Here is a 19,347-nt window from a genome sequence, read left to right on the forward strand (position 1 = left end):
ATGAGAATTGATAGTCAATAATTGATTCATTTAATCGTGATAATATTTGGTGATTTTGTTAGGTATCAGAATATATAAAAATCTTGTATAGGTAATTATTAATACTTAATTAGGATCTATCATTCTTAAATAAAATTGCACAGGGCTGCGAATAGTTATGTCTCCACCATTTTGTATTTGCATCAGTTTAAATAAAGCTGTGCATGCTTTTTCAGGTTCTTGCTTACTAAGGCTCTTTATATAATTGTCAACTTGTTTTTCCGTCAGCAGATCTGTTAAGATACTTCTGAGGACAGCTTTGTCGAAGTGTATGAAAGGACAGCCTCCTTCGTACCGTGATCCTGTAGACTGTTTCTAAAAAGTAGAGATTAAATTATCATAATCATAATTGAGGATTGAATAGGGAGCTGTTAATACACATACACATATTACACTGCAACTTGGAGCATGGTAACTCTTTCGTGAACCTTCCAAGCCATATAAATGTCTAATGCTATAAAGAAACTTCTTCTCGCTGGATTGCCAGTTATGTGAACAAACAGAAGTGCAACTATGTGGCTTTGAATATTCATTTTTCCAATAATGTATGGCATCACTTAGCTTCATGCCACATTCTTTTAAGAAAAGGCTATAGTAAAACCGTGCATAATGACTAAGTCTATGTCGACTTCTTAGTGTCCTATGCAAATGATACATGCACAGTGGAAATTTCTTAGCCTCCTCATCTACGTTTCCTACAGTTATTCTCCCACAACCAAATCCCTCTCTGAGTACTTGATACTGTACTCTTTGATTTAATGAATGTAACCGGGAATCACATTCTATAATATTTGATGATAATTCTGAATTCATAAAGAACACTTCATCTTTTACAAATCTGTGAAATAATGACTGCAATACTTCTTTCCATTTTGAGCATGGAACAATGCAGAAACCTTGTTCCAAGTACAAAAGTCTCATCTGTACCAAATCTGGTACAGATTCAAATCTCACTATAAAAAATATACAAAGATTTAGTATTTTCACATTATCAGAAGATAATTTGTTATTTGTGATAATATACTTACATTTACAGCGATAAGCTTCACAATCACTGGTATGCTCACTGGATAAAATATGATTGAGAACCTGAGGCTGCACCAAGAATTTACTTATTTCAAGTAAAGAATTTTCAAGTATGGACTTCTCCTCCTTTTCCAGCATTTCAGCTGCTATTTTTTTCATGAGTCTATATAACTGTTTAACAGTTATATGATTTAATCTGTGCATAAACAATAGCGTTTCTCTTGTAATCCAATAAGAATATAGATCTATGGAGGTAGTGGAGAGCAGTCTGTAATGACACTATAGTTAGCCACAATCAAAATTATTATAGATATTTATAGTATATACGGCTATTACTGACCTCAAGATAAAGTGACCTAATTTGTCATAGCCTGAATCTTCTAGGAGGTATTCAAAATTACCATCAAATTTATCAGCATCATTACGGTACAAAAGTGCTAGATATTCAATTCTAGTGAATACGCAATCCTCAATTATATGAAAGGCCGTTTGACCTCTCGGTGGGTGTAAATAAAACATTTCCAAGCCTTTAATATGGAACGTAAAATTTCCTTAAAATTGTCTTGTACGATGAAGTCATACTGTATCCACTCCAGTAATCGATAATAAATTGCATTTAAAAAATTTAATTATTACTGCCGCCATCGTTCACGCAAAATTTATTTCACTGAATTGCGATAGATGGTGTTGATATTGCATTGTAGTAACATAACCTCTCAAAATACTGTAACTTATTGTACAGTTTATTACAATTTATCCTTGTAATGCTTTGAAAAACCTGTTCTTACAATAATGGACAGTGTTACACCGGCACGGCTTGTCGAAACTTCATGTAAAATTAATGAAAATCTGAGCTCAAACCCAATTGAGGCGAAAGCTCCAACATGTCTACTTCGTATGACAGTGAGTAACTGCTAGTAGCTACCATACAAATGGAAGTGTCAAATGTTTTGATTTTAAGGAAGAGTTGAATGAAACACTAAAGAATAGTATAATAGTTTTGTGATATTTTATTGTTAATCTCAATTCCAGGTGGAAGAGCCTTCTACAAAAGAGGATGAACAGCCTACAAGAAAAGATTATGTTATGGAACTACCACCAGCTACGTTAAATACCCTTCTGGAAGATTTTAAAAAGATACGTGAACAGTTATCTAATATTGCTAGGAAATAATTGAGTCTCATTATAATTATATTATATTAAGGTTATATTATTTAAATATTTTATAATAAATACAGTATTATAACTATTTGTGAATTCATTAACTTACCCTTATCTTGAATTGTACAATTACAAGCCCTTAAGTGAAGTGAAGATCAGCAGTTTATATTATCAGGTAATTAAGGAAGTTAATATTCAATAAATAAACTATATGTTTGGCTGGCAGTATTTATTTACTGTTATCTCATCATTAGAGGAGGTTATAGGATAATCAAGGATATTACTAAATGGATACTTTGGTTTTGAAAGGATGAATACACGGTATGTACATATGTTCCTATGGTTTCAGCATTAACAATTTTATTTTAGGTAGGTTGCAAAATTAAACGAATAATGACAGTGGTACATGGCGTATTGGACGGAAGGGCCCAAAACACTCCGCAGAGGTGAGAAATGAAGATAAATTTGTCGTGCTGCGATTGCTCTTTAAGTAAATGTCCTTTTTTACAAACAATTGATTCTGAAACATTACGAAAGAAAGTTGAACAGATCTCATTATAAAACAACCTATTGAAGCATGCCCAGTAATACCAGACAAACAGTTTGATATGCTCCTACTTATTAGTTTTATATTACAATAATTAACATCGTCACATACAGACTTATACACTAACGATATGACTACAGCTCCAAACCAGCAGAGCATCATCATCGATGAGAATGAGAATTTGTTTTCGAGAGAAGTCTTGATTTCAAATTGATATGCCAATTTATTTATAAAACATTACAAACGATGAATGCCGTTTTAGCAATTTTCGCGTTACAATTGCAGAAGAACAAATCTCAAATCGTTACGCGTCTCTCGACTTCCCTTTAGAATTACTCGACGTCCTGTCTCATCAATTCTTGTATATCGTCCTTTATTATATCGATTTCAGTAAAACGACTTTAACTTTACGTATTTACACTTTTCACCCATTTTATCTTACCCCTTTCTTTCTCTTTCGCTCCCTTCCACCTTATTTTCCCACTTCCTATCTTCTTTACCGTAACCTTCACCCTCTTTTATCTCTTTCCATGCAACGTTTTCTCTCTTTCTCTCTCATGCACTCATTTTCATTCTCTCACAATTATCTCCGTTATCCTTACTTCTTTTCTATATCATTTATTCACATTCTTTCTTTCCTTTCGTTAACAGTCAATCCTCCTCACATACAACACATTCCATCACCTTCAAACAACAGGATGAGAAGCTTTTTATACGACGATTCAATATCCTATGCAATGTTGCGACAATTAACAAATTTATTGAAAACCATCCTTTGTTGACAATATTGCTGACATTATTCTTTTCTCGAGAATTACATATTGTCTTAACATTGTGTGGGATCTTTGATATGATGTCCATTTACGATAATCAATTTCTAATCCCTTTTGACTCTAATCAGGACGTTCGCCGCCACGACGTTTCTGTTCCTTAGAAACATTCCAAGTCAAGTTCAAATTTTTCTCTCATCAACGATCTTAAAACGATAGTCGCGCAAGCCAAAGGGAAAAGAAATATTTTCTACACGCATCTTGCGTCATACACTGTGACCTTATGTATTTTCGCATGCAGAACGCATGAACACCTTATATTTTCCGCAGAAAAAAACTTTCGGTGATCCTTCGTCGATAGTCGTTGACAAGTGTAGGTGGAAGTTTGGATTGACGGATTGTATGGATTACTGATTATATTGATTGGCTTCAAGGTATATCTGTGATGATAGTCGTGGGTGATGGTGGCGATGGTATTGATAAGAGATGCATATAATAAAATATTTATAACGTCCTCGAAATTGTATAGCGTGTGTATGTGTGTCCTGTGTGATATTTTTAATTTTCTTCTCTTTGGCGCAACGCTCAGCGCAAATTGCGGATTTGATTGTGCGAAGGCATCGTAGGGAACTATATTCGAAATACAATTGAATCAGTGATAATTATTTGATTGATCGTTGGATCGTTTACGCGTTCGAGTGATCCAACAGTGATTTTTCCTTTCATTGTTTTTTTAATTATGGTTAATTACGTTTGTCAGCCGAAACGAGCGGAGCAGCCGTTAATGACTAATACGCGGGATTTTTACTCTCATTTAGTCACAAACAATATAAGGAATGTCGTCGTACATTATATCAACATTTAATAAAATATCTGAAACATTAACAAATAGACTATACGATTACTATATGACTGCCTTAATGTATAGCTAATTAATAGGTAATAATTAATGATCCAACTGATATTTAATCATATTAGGTAAGGTATAACGCCCGAATTAGTCGTGTTAGATTAAATGATAATTAACGATGCATGTTTTCGTACGTACGTAATTATTCCTTTTATAACATTTAGTTAGCTTTACGTTTATTTTTTTAGGAGTATTATTGGTGTTGGTATTATTGGAAATGCTCGATGCTGCTTTTTTTGCTCAGCAGTAGCACGCTCTCTCTCACAATCCTCTCATCATGCACACGTCTATTATATTCTCGTTCTGTTTCTCACTCTCGCATTCTCTCCTACTTCATCGTTCTCAATGTCCCACAGACTTCCGATAACTATCAAGCGTTTAAATTTTGCCGCGCACTGCGCCCGTATCACATTCACGCAAAATCGTATGCACACGCGATCAAATTCCTATTATCGTATTATCTTTTTTATTTCTATTTTTAACTGACTCTTTCCTTTTCCTTCACCATCTTTATCCTCTTTACCTGATTCTCAGTGTTCATCGCGAGTGTAAACGGCAAAGTATTCATTTGGTACGGAAGGTACATTGGCATTGTTGCATACAGTCAAAAACCGCGGGGACGCTTAGCGTCGCGTTGACACGTCCCAACGTCTCCTCGCGAGATTCTCATGTAATTTATGTCGTTTCCTTAATCGCGTTAATAATCAGAAACGATTAATTGAGTCCCGAGGGAATCATTATTTACTTCCACGGCCTGTCAACTAGCGAATTTCAGGTTAAACGTTGTTTTGACTCATTCCTTGTCTCTCGTGAACTTATAGGTACACGACGGTACGCAACGAGGAAACGACGTGGGTACTATAACGAATTATTCTCTTTCTCGCAATTAGATACTCTCATCTTATTCTTTCATGTATATACAGACTCTCTCTCTCTCTCTCTCTCTCTCTCTCTCTCTCTCTCTCTCTCTCACTCACTTTCTCTTTCTCTCTCATAATTATAGTAACGTATCCTCCTTAAATTTACATATAATACGTAACGCGCGTGTAGCTTCCGCACCTCTGTGCTTCTTGTAATTAAAATTTTTCTCTTTCTTACTCGCTTTCTCTCTTTCTCTTTTTCTCGCTCTCCCTCATAGTGTATACATGTCTGTCGCGTGTACAATGCGCACGTAATTTAATCTCGAGACACAACGGAGTAACCTAGATCATCGTACAAATAAATTCATCGATATATCGTTGCCCTGAGTGCCTTGGTACTACCTGGCTTGCGTAAAACGAAAGCCATTTTTCATGTATCCTCTTAAATCTCGCGGTCATTATGCAACGCGTATCACTCCCGTCGAATCGTCTCTTTATATTTAATTAATTGTAAGCGAAACGCCTTGTTGTAACGTAAGAAATTTTTCTCGTCTTTGAATTCTCTAGATACGCCCGGGTAAAAATGGCGTAGAAAATTACAGGCGGAGCGTGCCAATTGAGCTCTCTGTTATTTCGAGGATGTGTTATCGCGCGAAATAGTGAATGAAGAATAGGATGCGGTTTATCAGTAAGGAAGATAGTAATGTATCCCCAAGAGTGAGACTGTTTAAAAAATAACTAGTTCAAAATAGTGAGAAACAGCGATAGCCAACAGCGAGTACGCATTTAGAGCAAGTGGCGCTGGCGGGTGGTGGTGGAACTTTGTCAAACTAATTGAAGAAGAAACAGATGTCGGATGATTGACATTGCTTGCGATTTTTCGATAATTAATTATTGATAAGTGAAATGGCGAAAATGTTACGGTGTGTGTTCGCGGTACCCTACCGTCTCAAATACGTATATTCGTCGACTGATACCCTGTTTGGATCAGATGGTTATAGTGACGGGGCGAGAAATAAATGATGGTGAAGTCTTATCGTTAGTAGGTAGTCGGTTCGGTGCACTGCCGCAAAAATTAATACGAAGCATGTATTACAAATCGAGCGAACGTATCCGCATGCCGTAGAAATACGTACGGCGAGTTTAGAAAGTCGACATAGCTTTGACGTCTTTAAAAAATTAGCTTCTTTACATTGGGTGTGCTTTGTTCTCTTATTTTCTCTCTCTCTCTCTCTCTCTCTCTCTCTCTCTCGCTCTCTGTATCTTTTTCTCATTCTGTTTTTTGTTCATTTTTTTTCCAGCCCAATCATCATCATTATCATCAATCAATTTCAGGCGAAAATATAGAGCTATCGTATCGTATGTATGTATATGTATTATATATATCGTATATAATATCGTGTGTACGTGTACCCCATAGGCTAGGACGACGACGAGGATGAGGAAACGTCACTAAGAGATGGACGCGCTCGTGCGTGCTCGTATTTCTTTTTGAAAAAATACGGGCCAGGTGGCTCTTAGCATAAACCCGGGGCAACTCGGCAGGATGTTTATCTGGGCTAGTACCGTTAATAGTATAGTGTCTGAAGTTTTCCCTAAAATGCATATAAACGGAGACGCGGAATTCATAACATATTTTTTTGAACGATTTACGACGTGATTTACTTTTTTTTTTATTATACTTTTATTTTTATTTCCTTTCTTCCATAACTGCTTTCCCACAATACGTCACGCTCCCTCTCACTCTCTCTTTTTCTTCCATGCTCTCTCACGTTCTCTCATTCTCTTTCTCACTTTTTTTTTACATTCTGGCTCTCTCTCTCTCTCTCTCTCTCTCTCTCTCTCTCTCTCTCTCTCTCACTGTCTTCTAAATATTTTTTTTGTAACTTTACCTATTACCGTTAATACGACGTTACCTCAGAGAAATTTTGAGAATGATTACGCAAAGCCAATATGATAATAATTACTTTTTATTTAGTTGAAGCTTCACACAGCCAAAAAATGAAAAGCACTTAAAACAGTGCTCAACACTATATAAATAAGTTATCGATTAATTAATTAATTAATGAAACGGATTCTGATCGACTGGGCCCTTGGCACGGTGGGCCACACCGCGCGGGGACCCCTCATACAAATTTTTTAAGCCTACTAAGTAGCTTTGTCATAGTCAAAGTCATTCATATACATAGTAACATTAGGTTCTTTTTTTCTTGTTTACTCTTGTAATGACTGATCTTTTGTTTTTCCCTCTTTTTAGTGTGAGCGATATTTACGTTTATCATCACCTCAAACGGTCTCGTTTACCATTATTCTCATATAATATATATATATAATATATATATATTTGTTCATATATATATATATATAATACTTACAATTTAATAATTATGTATTCAATAGGGGTTCAAATTATTGAAAACCTCAATAATAACAAACGTTAATTTTAATAATTACATTAATTCAATGTTAATGTCGATCGTATAATATCTATACACGAATATACACGTAAATATACTACAGCGCAAATTTATATATCGTAGGCACCGAGTATATTTACATATATATATCACTTGAAAGCGGTCAGCTCGATCCACGAGCGGTCGCACGCGTTGTCAATCTATTTTCTTCTCACGGCTTTCCGTGCGCATTTCTCGATTCCTCGTGTCTCGCACGGAGGTGCACCCACTCAAACATCCCCTATTTACGATTCGTTGGCACCGCAGCCACCCCTCACTCCCCTCAGTACCCCGATAATATATTTTTATTTTCTCCCCTTATTTATCAATTAAGCCTCGTTATCCATTTTCAGTCTGTTTCTTATCGCAATCATCATCAAGGTTATCTCAGTACGATTTATTTGTCACAATTAAATCTTTTACGGTCACGTGAAAAATATCGAAGAAAAAAAAGGGATTAATCGAAACAATAAATTTCGATGAGTAAAACAGCAGTACGCGGATCCGGTCACTTATCGGTGCAACATTATTATTATTATCGACAAGCCCGATAACGAGTCGCAACTCAATAAGGGATGTCCGACGGCACTTGATTTCATTCCCTTGGCAATAATCACGCGAAATCCTCATGAATCTTCCGATAAAGCGATTTTTGTTCTTGTTTACAGCATTTATCCTGCCACTGCGCTTCGCCCTTGTTTCTCGTATCGCTTATCACGTCGTTAGCCGTGTTGCTCGAATTAACGTATTTTTTCTCGTAGCAAAACTATTTTGTTTTTTTTTCTAATTTTTTTAAAATATTTTTTTATAAATGGCGGAATGCATTCTGAATTATTTCCCGTTCACCCTTCACGCGCTTATCCTGCACGCTTTGTAATTTATCGCATCGAAGCCTCGTCGTTCCAATTAGATTCACTATAACGGAACAAGTCTCAGTATCCGATTATTACGCAAATTTCGGAGAATCGATCGATCGATTTTTATTTAGTCTTTATTATTTTTTTTTTTTAATTTTCCAAGTATAATGCTATTCTTTTTCAGGTGAAACTTCAAACGCGACCATCAGGCAGCACCGGGAACATAGCCGAGTTCCCAAATCTACCCAAGATTGACCATCGTCCTGTCAACGACTCGAATCGATAACCAATCAATCGATTCTCCTTTATCCAATCGAGAGAGATCCGTCATAATTACCCAACGGAATTATACGGTACAAGTGCTAGGCGAAGGTAAAGCAGTGCCCTCTGTAGTGTCACGTGTCCTCTGAGTCATATGTGTACGTGATGGCTTGGTTAGACTCTGTTACGTTTAATAACACGTGATTCAAGTAATCCAGCAATTAATATGATCGATAGAATTAAATCGAATAAGTCGTTAATTAATTAAGTTAGATAAATATAAGGTTCAATCTGTTTTGGTGCAAGAGCGCACAAGCTATCAATGTCAATTTTTCGACCAGGGTATAACAATGGAAGTCCGATGATTTGAGACGTCGAAGGTTTTCGAGGGGAGATTGGTTGACTGGATGAGGGGAGGAAAGAGACTGGGGAAAAAAGGTGTTGAAGGAATAAATTAAGTATCTCTGTACGTGTCCTCTGTGTCTCGCCCTATGTCAGTATTACATATGAGTACGTATGACGTAAACGCACGCATTAAGAACGGATCAAGTTTTGTCGTATGTATAGTAATAGCAGCTAGAATATAGTATGTAAGAAGTTTTTGTGGCATACGTATGTATAGTAATTTCATTTTTTTTTTTTTCAAGTGGAAAAGGATAGTTTACAGTCGGACGGTCTTTGTAATATCGTGGCGCTTCGATCTTTTATTTATTTTTTTTTTTAATTTCAACGAGTATAACGAGTCGTATTGTAAATATCGATTGTATCGAGTATATTATCGACCGGTACGGTTCTCCGATTGTTTTATTGTTATTAATTTTCGTTTTGTTTATTGGTCGATCTGTGTTTGTGTGTATGTCTGTTTCTTTGTAAGGTTAGTAACACTGTGTTCGTGTCTCGCTATGCATACATAAAGGTTTATATTTGTTATTTTTTGTAAGAGGGGTGGAACGCTACGTCGAAGGTGAATCCGAAGGCGATAAACGAGATTCAGCGATAATAATAACTAACACGAATAATAATAATCATAATAAGAGAAATAGTCATAGCGGGCCACCGCACCGCTTTAATACTTTCGAGTGAACAATTGGCGGAAATGAATCCATGGGGATGGTAGCGTCATGGGATTTGGGGGTTTGGGGGAGGTAAGGGAGAATATAATTTTTATACGGTACGTCGAGACAGCAGGAATATTATATCTTACGGCTGGTATTGGATTCTTGTAGTGTAATATGATAGAATACGGAGAGTCTTAGGTTCCCAATGTAAAGGTTCGCCCTTAGTTAACAGTATCTGTGCACCGTGTGGTTTTTTTTTCTTGTTAAACTACCCTTTCGAGATAACGTAAGAAGTAACGTAAAATTCTATTTTTTTTTATATTGCCAGGGTTATCTTTTCTGACATATTTCCTTCTTTACTCTTTTTTTTTTTCCTCTTTTTGCCTATGCTGTAACGGGAAAATCGGTATTTGGGTTTTTCTTTGTGGTAGTGGTGATACGTCCACTTTCAGATACAGCTGTAGTCTCCCTCACGGAAACCCATTTCGCAATGTTAAATTTTGGTTGTCGTTAAACGCGATCGGCTTTTATTTTTAAATCTTTAAGAGTCGCGGCCAGACTCGCTACCCCTACCTATTCATCTTGTGTATCCACTAACGATCTACGCTGTCTAGCAGAGTAGTATTTTTTTTTCTCTTTAATAGTTTACGATAGTTGCTTCTCTTTCGTTTAGCAGTAATAGTAGTAGTAAATTTATCTTTTATAGAATATTTTTTTTCCCTCAATTAGCTAGGCTTGTAGTTGATGCATCGTATTTTTTATATATATTTTTTTTCTTTCTCACTACATCAGCGAGGCGAGAGATTCAAGTATTGTATTCAAAGCGTGTAACGTAAACCTCCGTGTATACTTCCGTCTTCTTTACTTATCAATTTCTCTTCTTCTTCATCATCTCAACGCTCATCACTTTCCACGTTCTTTATTGTTCCTTCTGACATGGTGGTGGGTTAAGTTTTTTTTTCTTTTAATTATTATTACTTTTTTCCCACCCTTCTTCATCCTCGCCATATCTTCTTTCCAACTTTTTCTCTAGCAAAGGATCGATGTCCTCGAATAAAATTCACTTTCTAGGCTTAACAATCGAATTTACATCCTTGTCCAGTTATTCTACTCTTATGCAATGTCAGGCTTCGATTAGCGTACGGTGAGTGCATAACAGGCGTCCATTGAACTCCGTGTCTTTTGTGTCTGTGTGTGGATTCTGTACGGGCGCGTTATACTCCTACAGGTCTTTCAAATAATGGCACACAAATTTTTGCTCGCATAACGATTAATTGTTTGTCAATGGTAATCGAACGAAAGTCAATGCTTGATCTTTGACCTTTTTTTGTCACTCGTTTACTTGAAGTTTCCTCCAATCGCTCTTTCTCCAATCCCAACTTCTCCTTTCTCGCTCGATAAATCATTCCCCGTAAATGATCAATAATGGTTATTAGTTTTATATTCATTGATAGGAGAAAACCAAGAGATCCTCGCACAGCGCGGAACGAGCCTTAACGATGTTGGCGAAATGGCAGTAATCGCTCGTGACACCGTGACAATATTTGGAAGGACGAGTATCGAATTGCTCGGGGATTAGGAGTAATAAAATTGATAACGGATATAATAGGACGAATAAAATGAGTAAGAGGAGGAAGGATACGCACGGACGCCATTCGCTGATGTACAACACGATAAAAAGCCTCATTTCGTTCGAATACCGAAAAAAAAAAATCTGATCGCCAAAGATCGATTAACGATCGATCTTTCTCCGCTTTGTATATTTTACTGCTTGTGATTATATAGGATTATGTGTTTGTATGTTTGTCCTACGCGCCCAGCAGAAAAACATTATTACCGCATCTCCCTTTAGCCAAGTGGCCGTCGTTACTTGTAGGCGATTGCAACCAGCATTCTTCGAAATCGTGTTACACGTGCTTTTTTGACAGGTGTCAACAGATGACGTTTTGTTTACATGTGTGATTGTTATAGGTATTTACTTTTTTTTTTCTGAGTTACTTCGTTTATATCTGTTTACCTAGTGCCTCCTTAAAGCCCAATTTTCCTCGATAACATTACCTAACCTCAAATTCTTTTTATTCGTTTAGAGTCGATCGCTCGTTAAATTAACTACGAATGAACAATCGATAATAATGATAATAATAATGGCAATGATAATAGGTTAACGATAATAATAACGGTAATAATAATTGGATAATCCATAATTCATTAATTTTCTTTTAGTTATATCCAAATCCCTAGTTCACTAGCCTAACTAAGGCTACGATGCGGGTTACACCTAGGGTTCGCTAACGTACACCTAGGAGTTCGATCGGGACACTTTTTTTCCAGACTTGTAATAACTTAGCTCGAGGCTGTGCGGCTGGTGATTGGGAGGATTGCGAGGAGGAGATCATGATGGTGGATACCAAGGGAGGATCGGTTCATGTAAGGTTTTTGGCTCCATGTGGGAAGAAGGAACGAGGAATCTCATACGTGAGGCATTGGGATCTTAGGATTGTTGGGTAATGGACATTGGAGGGACATCGAATGGACATCTAGCTAGTGCGAATTTACTGCCTTTGTCGAGTCCTGCTTGTCTTCTTAATTAGCTCTCGACGAAATTCCAAACTTCTTTTCTCTTCTCTTTGTCATTCCGGTATCTCGTGATTTTACACGCACTGCGAGCATATGCGCGAAATTTAGCTGGTACGGTCTGCGGAAGGAAAAAAAAAATGTACAAAAATTGTCTTTGAGTATCGACTAACAAATCGGACAGATTAACTATCAACTCCATACAAAAATTGTCACTAGCAGTCTATCCGTTTTTAAACGAAGGACGACATTTCGTCGAATCTCCAAAAGATAATTTGAATTTATTGAAAACGTTTTTTTCTTTGGACTTCCTCATAAGTCACAATTTTTTTTTTCAGTCGTACGTTATTACAAATTTTCGCAAATTTTCACTAAATTTCTTCTTAATACTTTTTTTACTTCACCTCGCGAATCTCCTCCTCCGTTCAGTAATTCGCTCTCGCTAATCGTTCACTCATAATTGTCTATGCTCTCGACTCCCAATCATTGATTTGAACCGCACTTAATTCTCCATCCGGATTGGCCTTTTTCTTCCCTTTTTTAAAATTTAAATAATTCCACAACAACACGAGCCTTTAGACCTCTTAACCAAGTGTCGGTTATTGGAGGGATCAAATTCGGTGGACACGTAGATCGTGGGGTCTAAGTTAAATATAGGCAGGCAGTCACCAGCTGTGCTGGAAGGAGAAAAGCAATACTGTACATAGATAGTAACATAGATGATAGAATAGTATAGTTAATAGAGTATAGTTAGAAATAGACGCTAGCTAGTACGTGGAATCGGCAAGAAGTAAGGATCGCGAATGAAGGATATACAGGCCGATAAGTAATTAGGGTAGGTAAGGTAGGTAGGTCGAGGAAGAAAGGCAAAGTGTAAGATAGGTAAAAATGGTAGGTAAGATAATTAAGAAGAATTTTGTTTTTTAGGCAACGCAGAAAAAATTTAGTCAGACGAGAAAGGTAATACGCGAATCCCAATACAGTGAATCGAATGATGCGTTCGTTAACAATTATCATTTATAATTGACAATCGTCAAGAAACATCGCTTCGACGTCCTCCGCGTGAACGTATCGTCGCGATTCACCACGAGGAACCTTCTGTTACGCGGACGGGATGGAACTTAATCGTGACGACGAATAAAAGGATATTTCCATTATCGGAGTACTACAGTGCACGATGGCCATTTTTTCCCTTTAAATCCTATAAATCCTTGCGACGTCTCAAGAGCAAACACACGCTTGACTACCCTAAAATATCATAGGTACAAACCAGTCGTGACCTACATTCCAATTTCCCGCTTGATTTTCTAAACTGCTTCGATCACTACGTGATTCGTTTCCTCACTTTCTGCATAGTATCTCTTTTTCTTTTTCTCAATGTAAGTCATGTCCTTCTTTTATTTCTCTCTCTCTCTCTCTCTCTCTAGCAGTCGTCGCGAAGGCTCATAGAATCATAAACCGTCTCTTCTTTGTCTCTCTGCGTCGTTCACCGCCGCGACGTCGCGATGCCATTGCCCGAGCACGCGCACATTAATCAGGTCTACCTTGAAGGAATTAATTAGGGTGATTAAGATTATGTGAAAGAAGGGTTGCGGTGGTAGTGGTGGTTGTCAGGGGAGTGGGGGAGACTATCGCGTACGGCATTATCTCTGTGTGTGATTGTGTGTGTGTTTTTAGGGGAGGGGGGTAGGGAACTCGGCAAAAGCGCGACAGATCTTCCACGGTTTTCTTCTCTAAGCCGCAACGCTTAACATTGCATTACACCTTAATTTCATATTAATATTTATATATTTATATGGTTCTGTGTCTCTGTGCGCACATAGGACAGGCGAGTCTCGCGCACGCGCAGAGACAGGGACGTACCGGGAGAGCCACCTGTCGTTATGCGCCCACAAGACACTACGTATCGCGATGGTACCGCGTAGACGCGCAGAACGTTACGCGTGTACGCGGCGCAGCGCTACCCTTAAACGCGACGCTTAGGACGCGCGAAGCGCGTCTATCTTCGTAAAAACGACTTGTTTAAAAAATTTCTCCTCGGCGCCAAGACGTCGCAACGCTCTTGCGCTATAGTCTTTTTGTATTCTCTTTTTTTTTTTGTTAATATTTTTTTCCGCCCCCTCTCTCTCCCACTGCTCTTTTCCCTTGATTCTGGTATCCCCTGTTTTATCCATCCTTGACTGTTTTCTTCTCTCTCTCTCTCTCCTTGTTGTCTTCACTCTTTCCGCCTTCCGCCATCTTCCTTGTGATTCCTCCTTTTGGACCTTACTCCGTCCTTATTCGCTATCCTCTTCTTCGTATTCCATTTCTCTGTACCGTCCTCGCTCCTTCGTGGCACCCCTTGCACGTCCCTCTTCCTTAAAATTTTTTTTTATTTCTCAGCCTCGCGTAAACGTATTACCTCGCTTATTTAATCGATTAATTATTAATAATAATTAATTAGTATTATCTGGTATGATCCCCGCGGACTGCCGGGGCTCCCTTTTTCACGGGGAGAACGGCGCTACGGAGATGCGGTTGAACACTGGAGTCGGTGGTTGTGGGGCGCGAGTAATGGTACAGCAGTACTCGTAGGTCCCTACGTGGGGTGCGCGTACCAAAAGTCTCTACGTGAGATATCGCGTGAACCCTTTTCTAAATCATTCTCTTATTCCTTCCTTCCTTCCTTTTTTTTTCATTAATTCTTTCCACTTTTTTTTCTTTCTCTCAAGACTGGCGCAGTAGGGTAAACCCACCCTTACGCACCCCTGGCATAGACGGACAAAGACACACTAGCGCCGTACGTAGCGTGCAAAGTGGAGGAGGCCTACACCAGGTACCGTAGGGAGTTGCTGCTCTTCGACAACTTGCTCAGCACTGGCCACCACGCTGCCACCGTCTCCTTCACTGAAACCACAAGCGAAACCCTTAGCCGAAAGATATCAAGATTCGCCGCGTTTACCTTCAGACCAATGGCTCCTATTCGTTCTATAAACCGCAATTGCCATTAACAGTCAACCTTATAATCGTTTCTACAAATTTCGATACCTTGGATTCTGTCTAATTTTCATTGCTATTTTGATTCTCTCGACAGAAACCATTGACACTGTCGTGCACGTAATAAATACCTAGTAGTCAGACGTCAGTCTCAATGCTCATGCAGGCTGGGTTGATGTTATTGTTGTGTCGGGGGTTGGAGTTTGACTTTTTGGTGTCCTCCGGATGGGTCAACAAAATGCCCTCCTCCAGCTCCATTATGTCTGACGATGACTCCGACATCGAGCTCTTCTTCATGTGCTGACCTGTGCAATTTTAATGGAAATTTATTAGTGCTTATACGCATTGTCTCATATCGTTACTGTGGGACCACCTTTACACTAGTCAATCTAATACTACAGCCGTGTCTATCATTGTGGGTATTACAGGGGTTAAAGGTTACGATTTGACGGGCAGCCGGGGCGAAGAATCAAGTAGTCATGTCTCTTGTGGCTTCCTAAGTAAACGGATTAGGTGGCGAGTAGCCTTGCACTTAATCTGATCGTGTCAGCGCCATTTACCGGAATAAAGATTTCATAGGGGAAGAAACGATATGACACAAATGACAAAGTGCACAGGGATATACATGTATGCATAGACAGCGAGAAAAAAAAATATATGATACTCTATAAGCTTTTTCTTTTAGTTCATTATTAATATATTTTTGTTTTTCTGTAGCTCATCACCAATTGGAACCTGATAGAATAACAATTGTCAAACGATAATTATAAGCTCCATTCGCCACAACCTATTTACCAGGTGACTTAGTCGCGCCACTGAAAAGAGTATTCAGACTGTGTGCGGTACGCATTCTACTGGCGTCGTTCATATTCTATGCAAAGGGGGATGAAGGAAATTTCTTTGTCGTGATAACCACGTAATTACGAGAGCATCCCTCTTACAGTAGGAATGCCAGTTTACGTAGCTACCGGAGGCAGTACCTTCAGCTGGTACGTGTACGTGTAAAAGTATTCTTTCCAGGATCCATTTAACAAAGCAGGTGAATTTTGTTCTTTCAGTATGCTCACGGATACCAGGTCATCCGATGGAAGAAGGGTCAGTTAGCGAAAGGAGTTCAGAGGACAAGCTGCGAGGACACAAATTATCGGATAGAAAATGAGAAGATCCGACAGGCTCTTATCCGAGAAACGTAACGGATCCGGCTTGCAATTGGCAGCACAATGAACTCCGATTCTAAGTGGATGACACCGGGACCTGGTGAGAGAAGTGTCGGTGGGCACAGAGCCCAGGGGGTCTCCTTTGCGAAGAGAAATTGGCACATTGACAAATCGGCACTTGGTCTGCCAAAGTGTTTTGGAGACAATGAGCACCTTTTGGGTAGAAAGGAACTGCCTGGCTGATTTTAGGATGGAGAGAAAGTAGTCAAAGCTATGTGCCGAGGACCAGGGAGTGAGATGCGAGCGGAGTCTGCGCTTTCGCTTGCGGATGAATAAAGCTGAGGTGGCTTGGACCTGCAAACGAGGATGAGTCATAAGGAATGAGAATGGATGAGCCATGGGTACGAAGAGTTTTAAAAGTCTTATCGGAGTAGATCATCCAAATGAAGACAGAGCATACGTACGTACCTAAAGTGCCAGGGAGATATGGACAGCTAGTCACGTGATTGAAGTTCTGCGACTGCATCTCTTCCTGGTCAGTCTCTCGATGATAGAAGTAATTGAAGTTGGAGACGATTACTGGGACGGGCAGGGCGATCGTCAGGACACCAGCAATCGCACAGAGCGAACCCACGATCTTCCCCCAGACTCCCACGGGCCTGAAACATACCGGTAATGGATTCAGTGGACGAGACTCGACCCGAGGCTTTCAGCTTTGTGCGAGGTGTGGTGTCTATTTTGTGTGCCGTGTCGAGTGTGGCTCTACTTGCGGGAGGCTCATCTGTGAATATAACTAGTGCCGCTTGTCTAGTTCAAGTGCTCTCTAAGTCTAGACTAGACTAGGAACTAAGCTAAAATTAGACTCGCTAAAGAGGCTCGGGTATGCTGCTCTATCGCGGTATCAATACGACTACTCGTTATGTCTGGTTAGAGGCAAATCGTTGTTCCAATGCGCGAGCCTTTTACGCCCTGCACTATGCCGCTTGCAGCTTCCACTCTTGGTCCATCCTAATCACACTGGATCTAGAGCCATAACCTTGTCTTAATTCATTTTGGTCCAGTCGCTAACGTCTTATACCTTTCTTTTCCTCTCACAAGTGGCCACGTTTCCTGCACCTTGTAATAATTATTAAGATTTTTATAACAAGTCCTCCAATTAATTACCATTGCGTTCGCTACGAAATCCACATATAATTGTTCAGCTTTTGAAGACGTGAAGAATATTAAAAAACTTATCTCGCATATTGGTCATTCAATATTCTGCCTCTAACCTAGCACCGTCAATCTCCATCAGTAGCCGTGAATGTCCACGTGTCTACACGACTGTTCAGCTCAACCATGTCAAATAAAATTATTTGAGCCGAACAGCCCTGTATATGCTCAATGTATGATGTACCATGTGATGTACCATGTGAGATGTTTCTGTGCAGAGCATTGATCATCAATAGTTTGAGATACCACTGTTATCAGCAATAGTCATTCCTCTACGTGTCGCCTAATTTAATGAACGAAAAATCAAAGAAACCCGTGTTAGTAAGTGATAAGAAAAATGGCGCATTGCACAGAGTTAAAATATAAAACAACATTCCTTTCGTTAAGAGCATATGAGTTCGTTACTCGGGCATTATGTGAATTTGTGATTGTCATTTGTTACTAATTTCGTTGCGAAGAGTCCGAATAATTTTCATTTTCTCTCTTTTCTTTCTCGTGAGTCTATGATTGGCGTAAAGTAGAATTGTGTGTAAGACGAAACAGTGATAATAGTCAACAGCATGCCTCTCTCAGCATTCCATGGTGTGTATATATTATATATATAGTATGTAAATATTTTCTATGTACATAGTGTATATATATATTGGACTCGAGGTGCATGCATTACGTCGTGTAGCCAAATTGCTACTCCTGATGTACTCCAATAATATAAAAAACGGAACCTCGGAAAATTCTTTGTAGGAACGAGGGCGCCATTGCCAGTATCTCGCGATTACTTATTCATTCATTTATTTAATGCGCATATCCGCGGGCTCCCTCCTCTCATCGCGCGCGAATTAGTAGCTCTAGTCATTTGAGGTTAGAATGAGACTCGGCCATTTTGTTCTTTGGTACACATATATATATAAAATTTGTATATATATATATATATATATATATATATATATACCTTGTTTGGCCGAGTACCGAGAGCACTTGGTTGGTCGTTTTTAAACGAAAAGTGTCTCGACATGAAAATTGGTCGGACCGAGTCGAGGAATCAAATTAGATAAGGTAAAAGTAAGAGAGTAAGAGAGAAAGAGAATGAGAGAGAGAGAGAGAGAGAGAGAGAGAGAGAGAGAGAGAGAGAGAGAGAGAGAGAGAAAGTTCATTAACCGAATACTAATTATACCGATGACCGGGTGATAACGATAACCGATATGAGAATCCTCGATAAACTCGTCAGACCAAATTCTCATCCTCGTGGCGCTTGGATTTATGACGTTTGTATGTCGCACTGCTCTTTGTCTTTTGTAAATTGATGTTCATGTCGTTGCTGACAATTTATTTTGTACAGCAGCAGCAAGAGAGAGAGAGAAAAATTGCGGTCATTGGAGATAAATTGTCATTGTCGATTAAGGTTTAGATCGAATCGTTATTTATTGTCGCGAACGCGTGGAACAAAGAATTTTCACGAAAGAGACGTCGATCGGGCATCTTAAAA

The 19,347-nt window shown here is 38.8% G+C and overlaps 3 protein-coding genes across 15 annotated transcripts in view; 1 reads left to right on the forward strand and 2 right to left on the reverse strand.

The window, feature by feature from the left end:
• Positions 1-7: 7 nt before the first annotated feature.
• Positions 8-1,751, reverse strand: LOC107267950 (probable DNA primase large subunit). 2 transcript variants are annotated; one of them, XM_015740179.2, is made up of 4 exons: positions 1,406-1,751; positions 1,068-1,333; positions 424-992; positions 8-348 (listed from the first exon to the last, which is right to left on the reverse strand). In XM_015740179.2, the coding sequence occupies exons 1-4, from the start codon at positions 1,582-1,584 to the stop codon at positions 106-108; spliced, it is 1,257 nt and encodes a 418-aa protein (XP_015595665.1). In that variant the 5' UTR covers positions 1,585-1,751; the 3' UTR covers positions 8-105. The 2 variants fall into 2 exon arrangements, with proteins under 2 accessions (XP_015595665.1, XP_015595664.1); XM_015740178.2 differs by having other exon boundaries at positions 8-354.
• On the forward strand, positions 1,748-2,314 carry LOC107267956. The gene is made up of 2 exons (XM_015740186.2): positions 1,748-1,968; positions 2,098-2,314. The coding sequence occupies exons 1-2, from the start codon at positions 1,858-1,860 to the stop codon at positions 2,236-2,238; spliced, it is 252 nt and encodes an 83-aa protein (XP_015595672.1). The 5' UTR covers positions 1,748-1,857; the 3' UTR covers positions 2,239-2,314.
• A 249-nt stretch (positions 2,315-2,563) lies between these two features.
• The window catches only part of LOC107267991 (potassium voltage-gated channel protein Shaker), a 118,631-nt gene continuing 101,847 nt past the window's right edge, over positions 2,564-19,347 (reverse strand). For 9 of the 12 annotated variants that reach the window (XM_015740246.2, XM_015740248.2, XM_015740244.2 and 6 more), the window contains 3 exons: positions 17,121-17,311; positions 15,627-15,800; positions 2,564-15,405 (listed from right to left, as the gene is read on the reverse strand). In XM_015740246.2, the coding sequence (XP_015595732.1) occupies positions 15,634-15,800; positions 17,121-17,311 (358 nt within the window). In that variant the 3' untranslated portion in view covers positions 2,564-15,405; positions 15,627-15,633. Of the gene's footprint in view, positions 15,406-15,626; positions 15,801-16,865; positions 17,007-17,120; positions 17,312-19,347 lie in introns of those variants that run through there. The other 3 variants (XR_003059779.1, XR_001537724.2, XR_003059780.1) reach the window with 3 other exon arrangements.

This window comes from Cephus cinctus, unplaced genomic scaffold, assembly GCF_000341935.2.
Source record: "Cephus cinctus unplaced genomic scaffold, Ccin1 Ccin1_scaffold0462, whole genome shotgun sequence".
Taxonomy (NCBI): Eukaryota; Metazoa; Arthropoda; class Insecta; order Hymenoptera; family Cephidae; genus Cephus; species Cephus cinctus.

What these genes read in the sequence shown, in the direction of transcription:
- LOC107267950 (XM_015740178.2), bottom strand. Translation starts at nt 1,584, where the DNA reads ATGTTTTATTTACACCCACCGAGAGGTCAAACGGCCTTTCATATAATT. An exon ending in TTAGGTCACTTTATCTTGAG is followed by an intron (nt 1,334 to 1,405) that starts GTCAGTAATAGC and finishes GTGTCATTACAG; the next exon opens with ACTGCTCTCCACTACCTCCA. An exon ending in CAAGTTGCAGTGTAATATGT is followed by an intron (nt 355 to 423) that starts GTATGTGTATTA and finishes TCTACTTTTTAG; the next exon opens with AAACAGTCTACAGGATCACG.
- LOC107267956 (XM_015740186.2), top strand. Translation starts at nt 1,858, where the DNA reads ATGGACAGTGTTACACCGGCACGGCTTGTCGAAACTTCATGTAAAATT. An exon ending in CATGTCTACTTCGTATGACA is followed by an intron (nt 1,969 to 2,097) that starts GTGAGTAACTGC and finishes TCTCAATTCCAG; the next exon opens with GTGGAAGAGCCTTCTACAAA.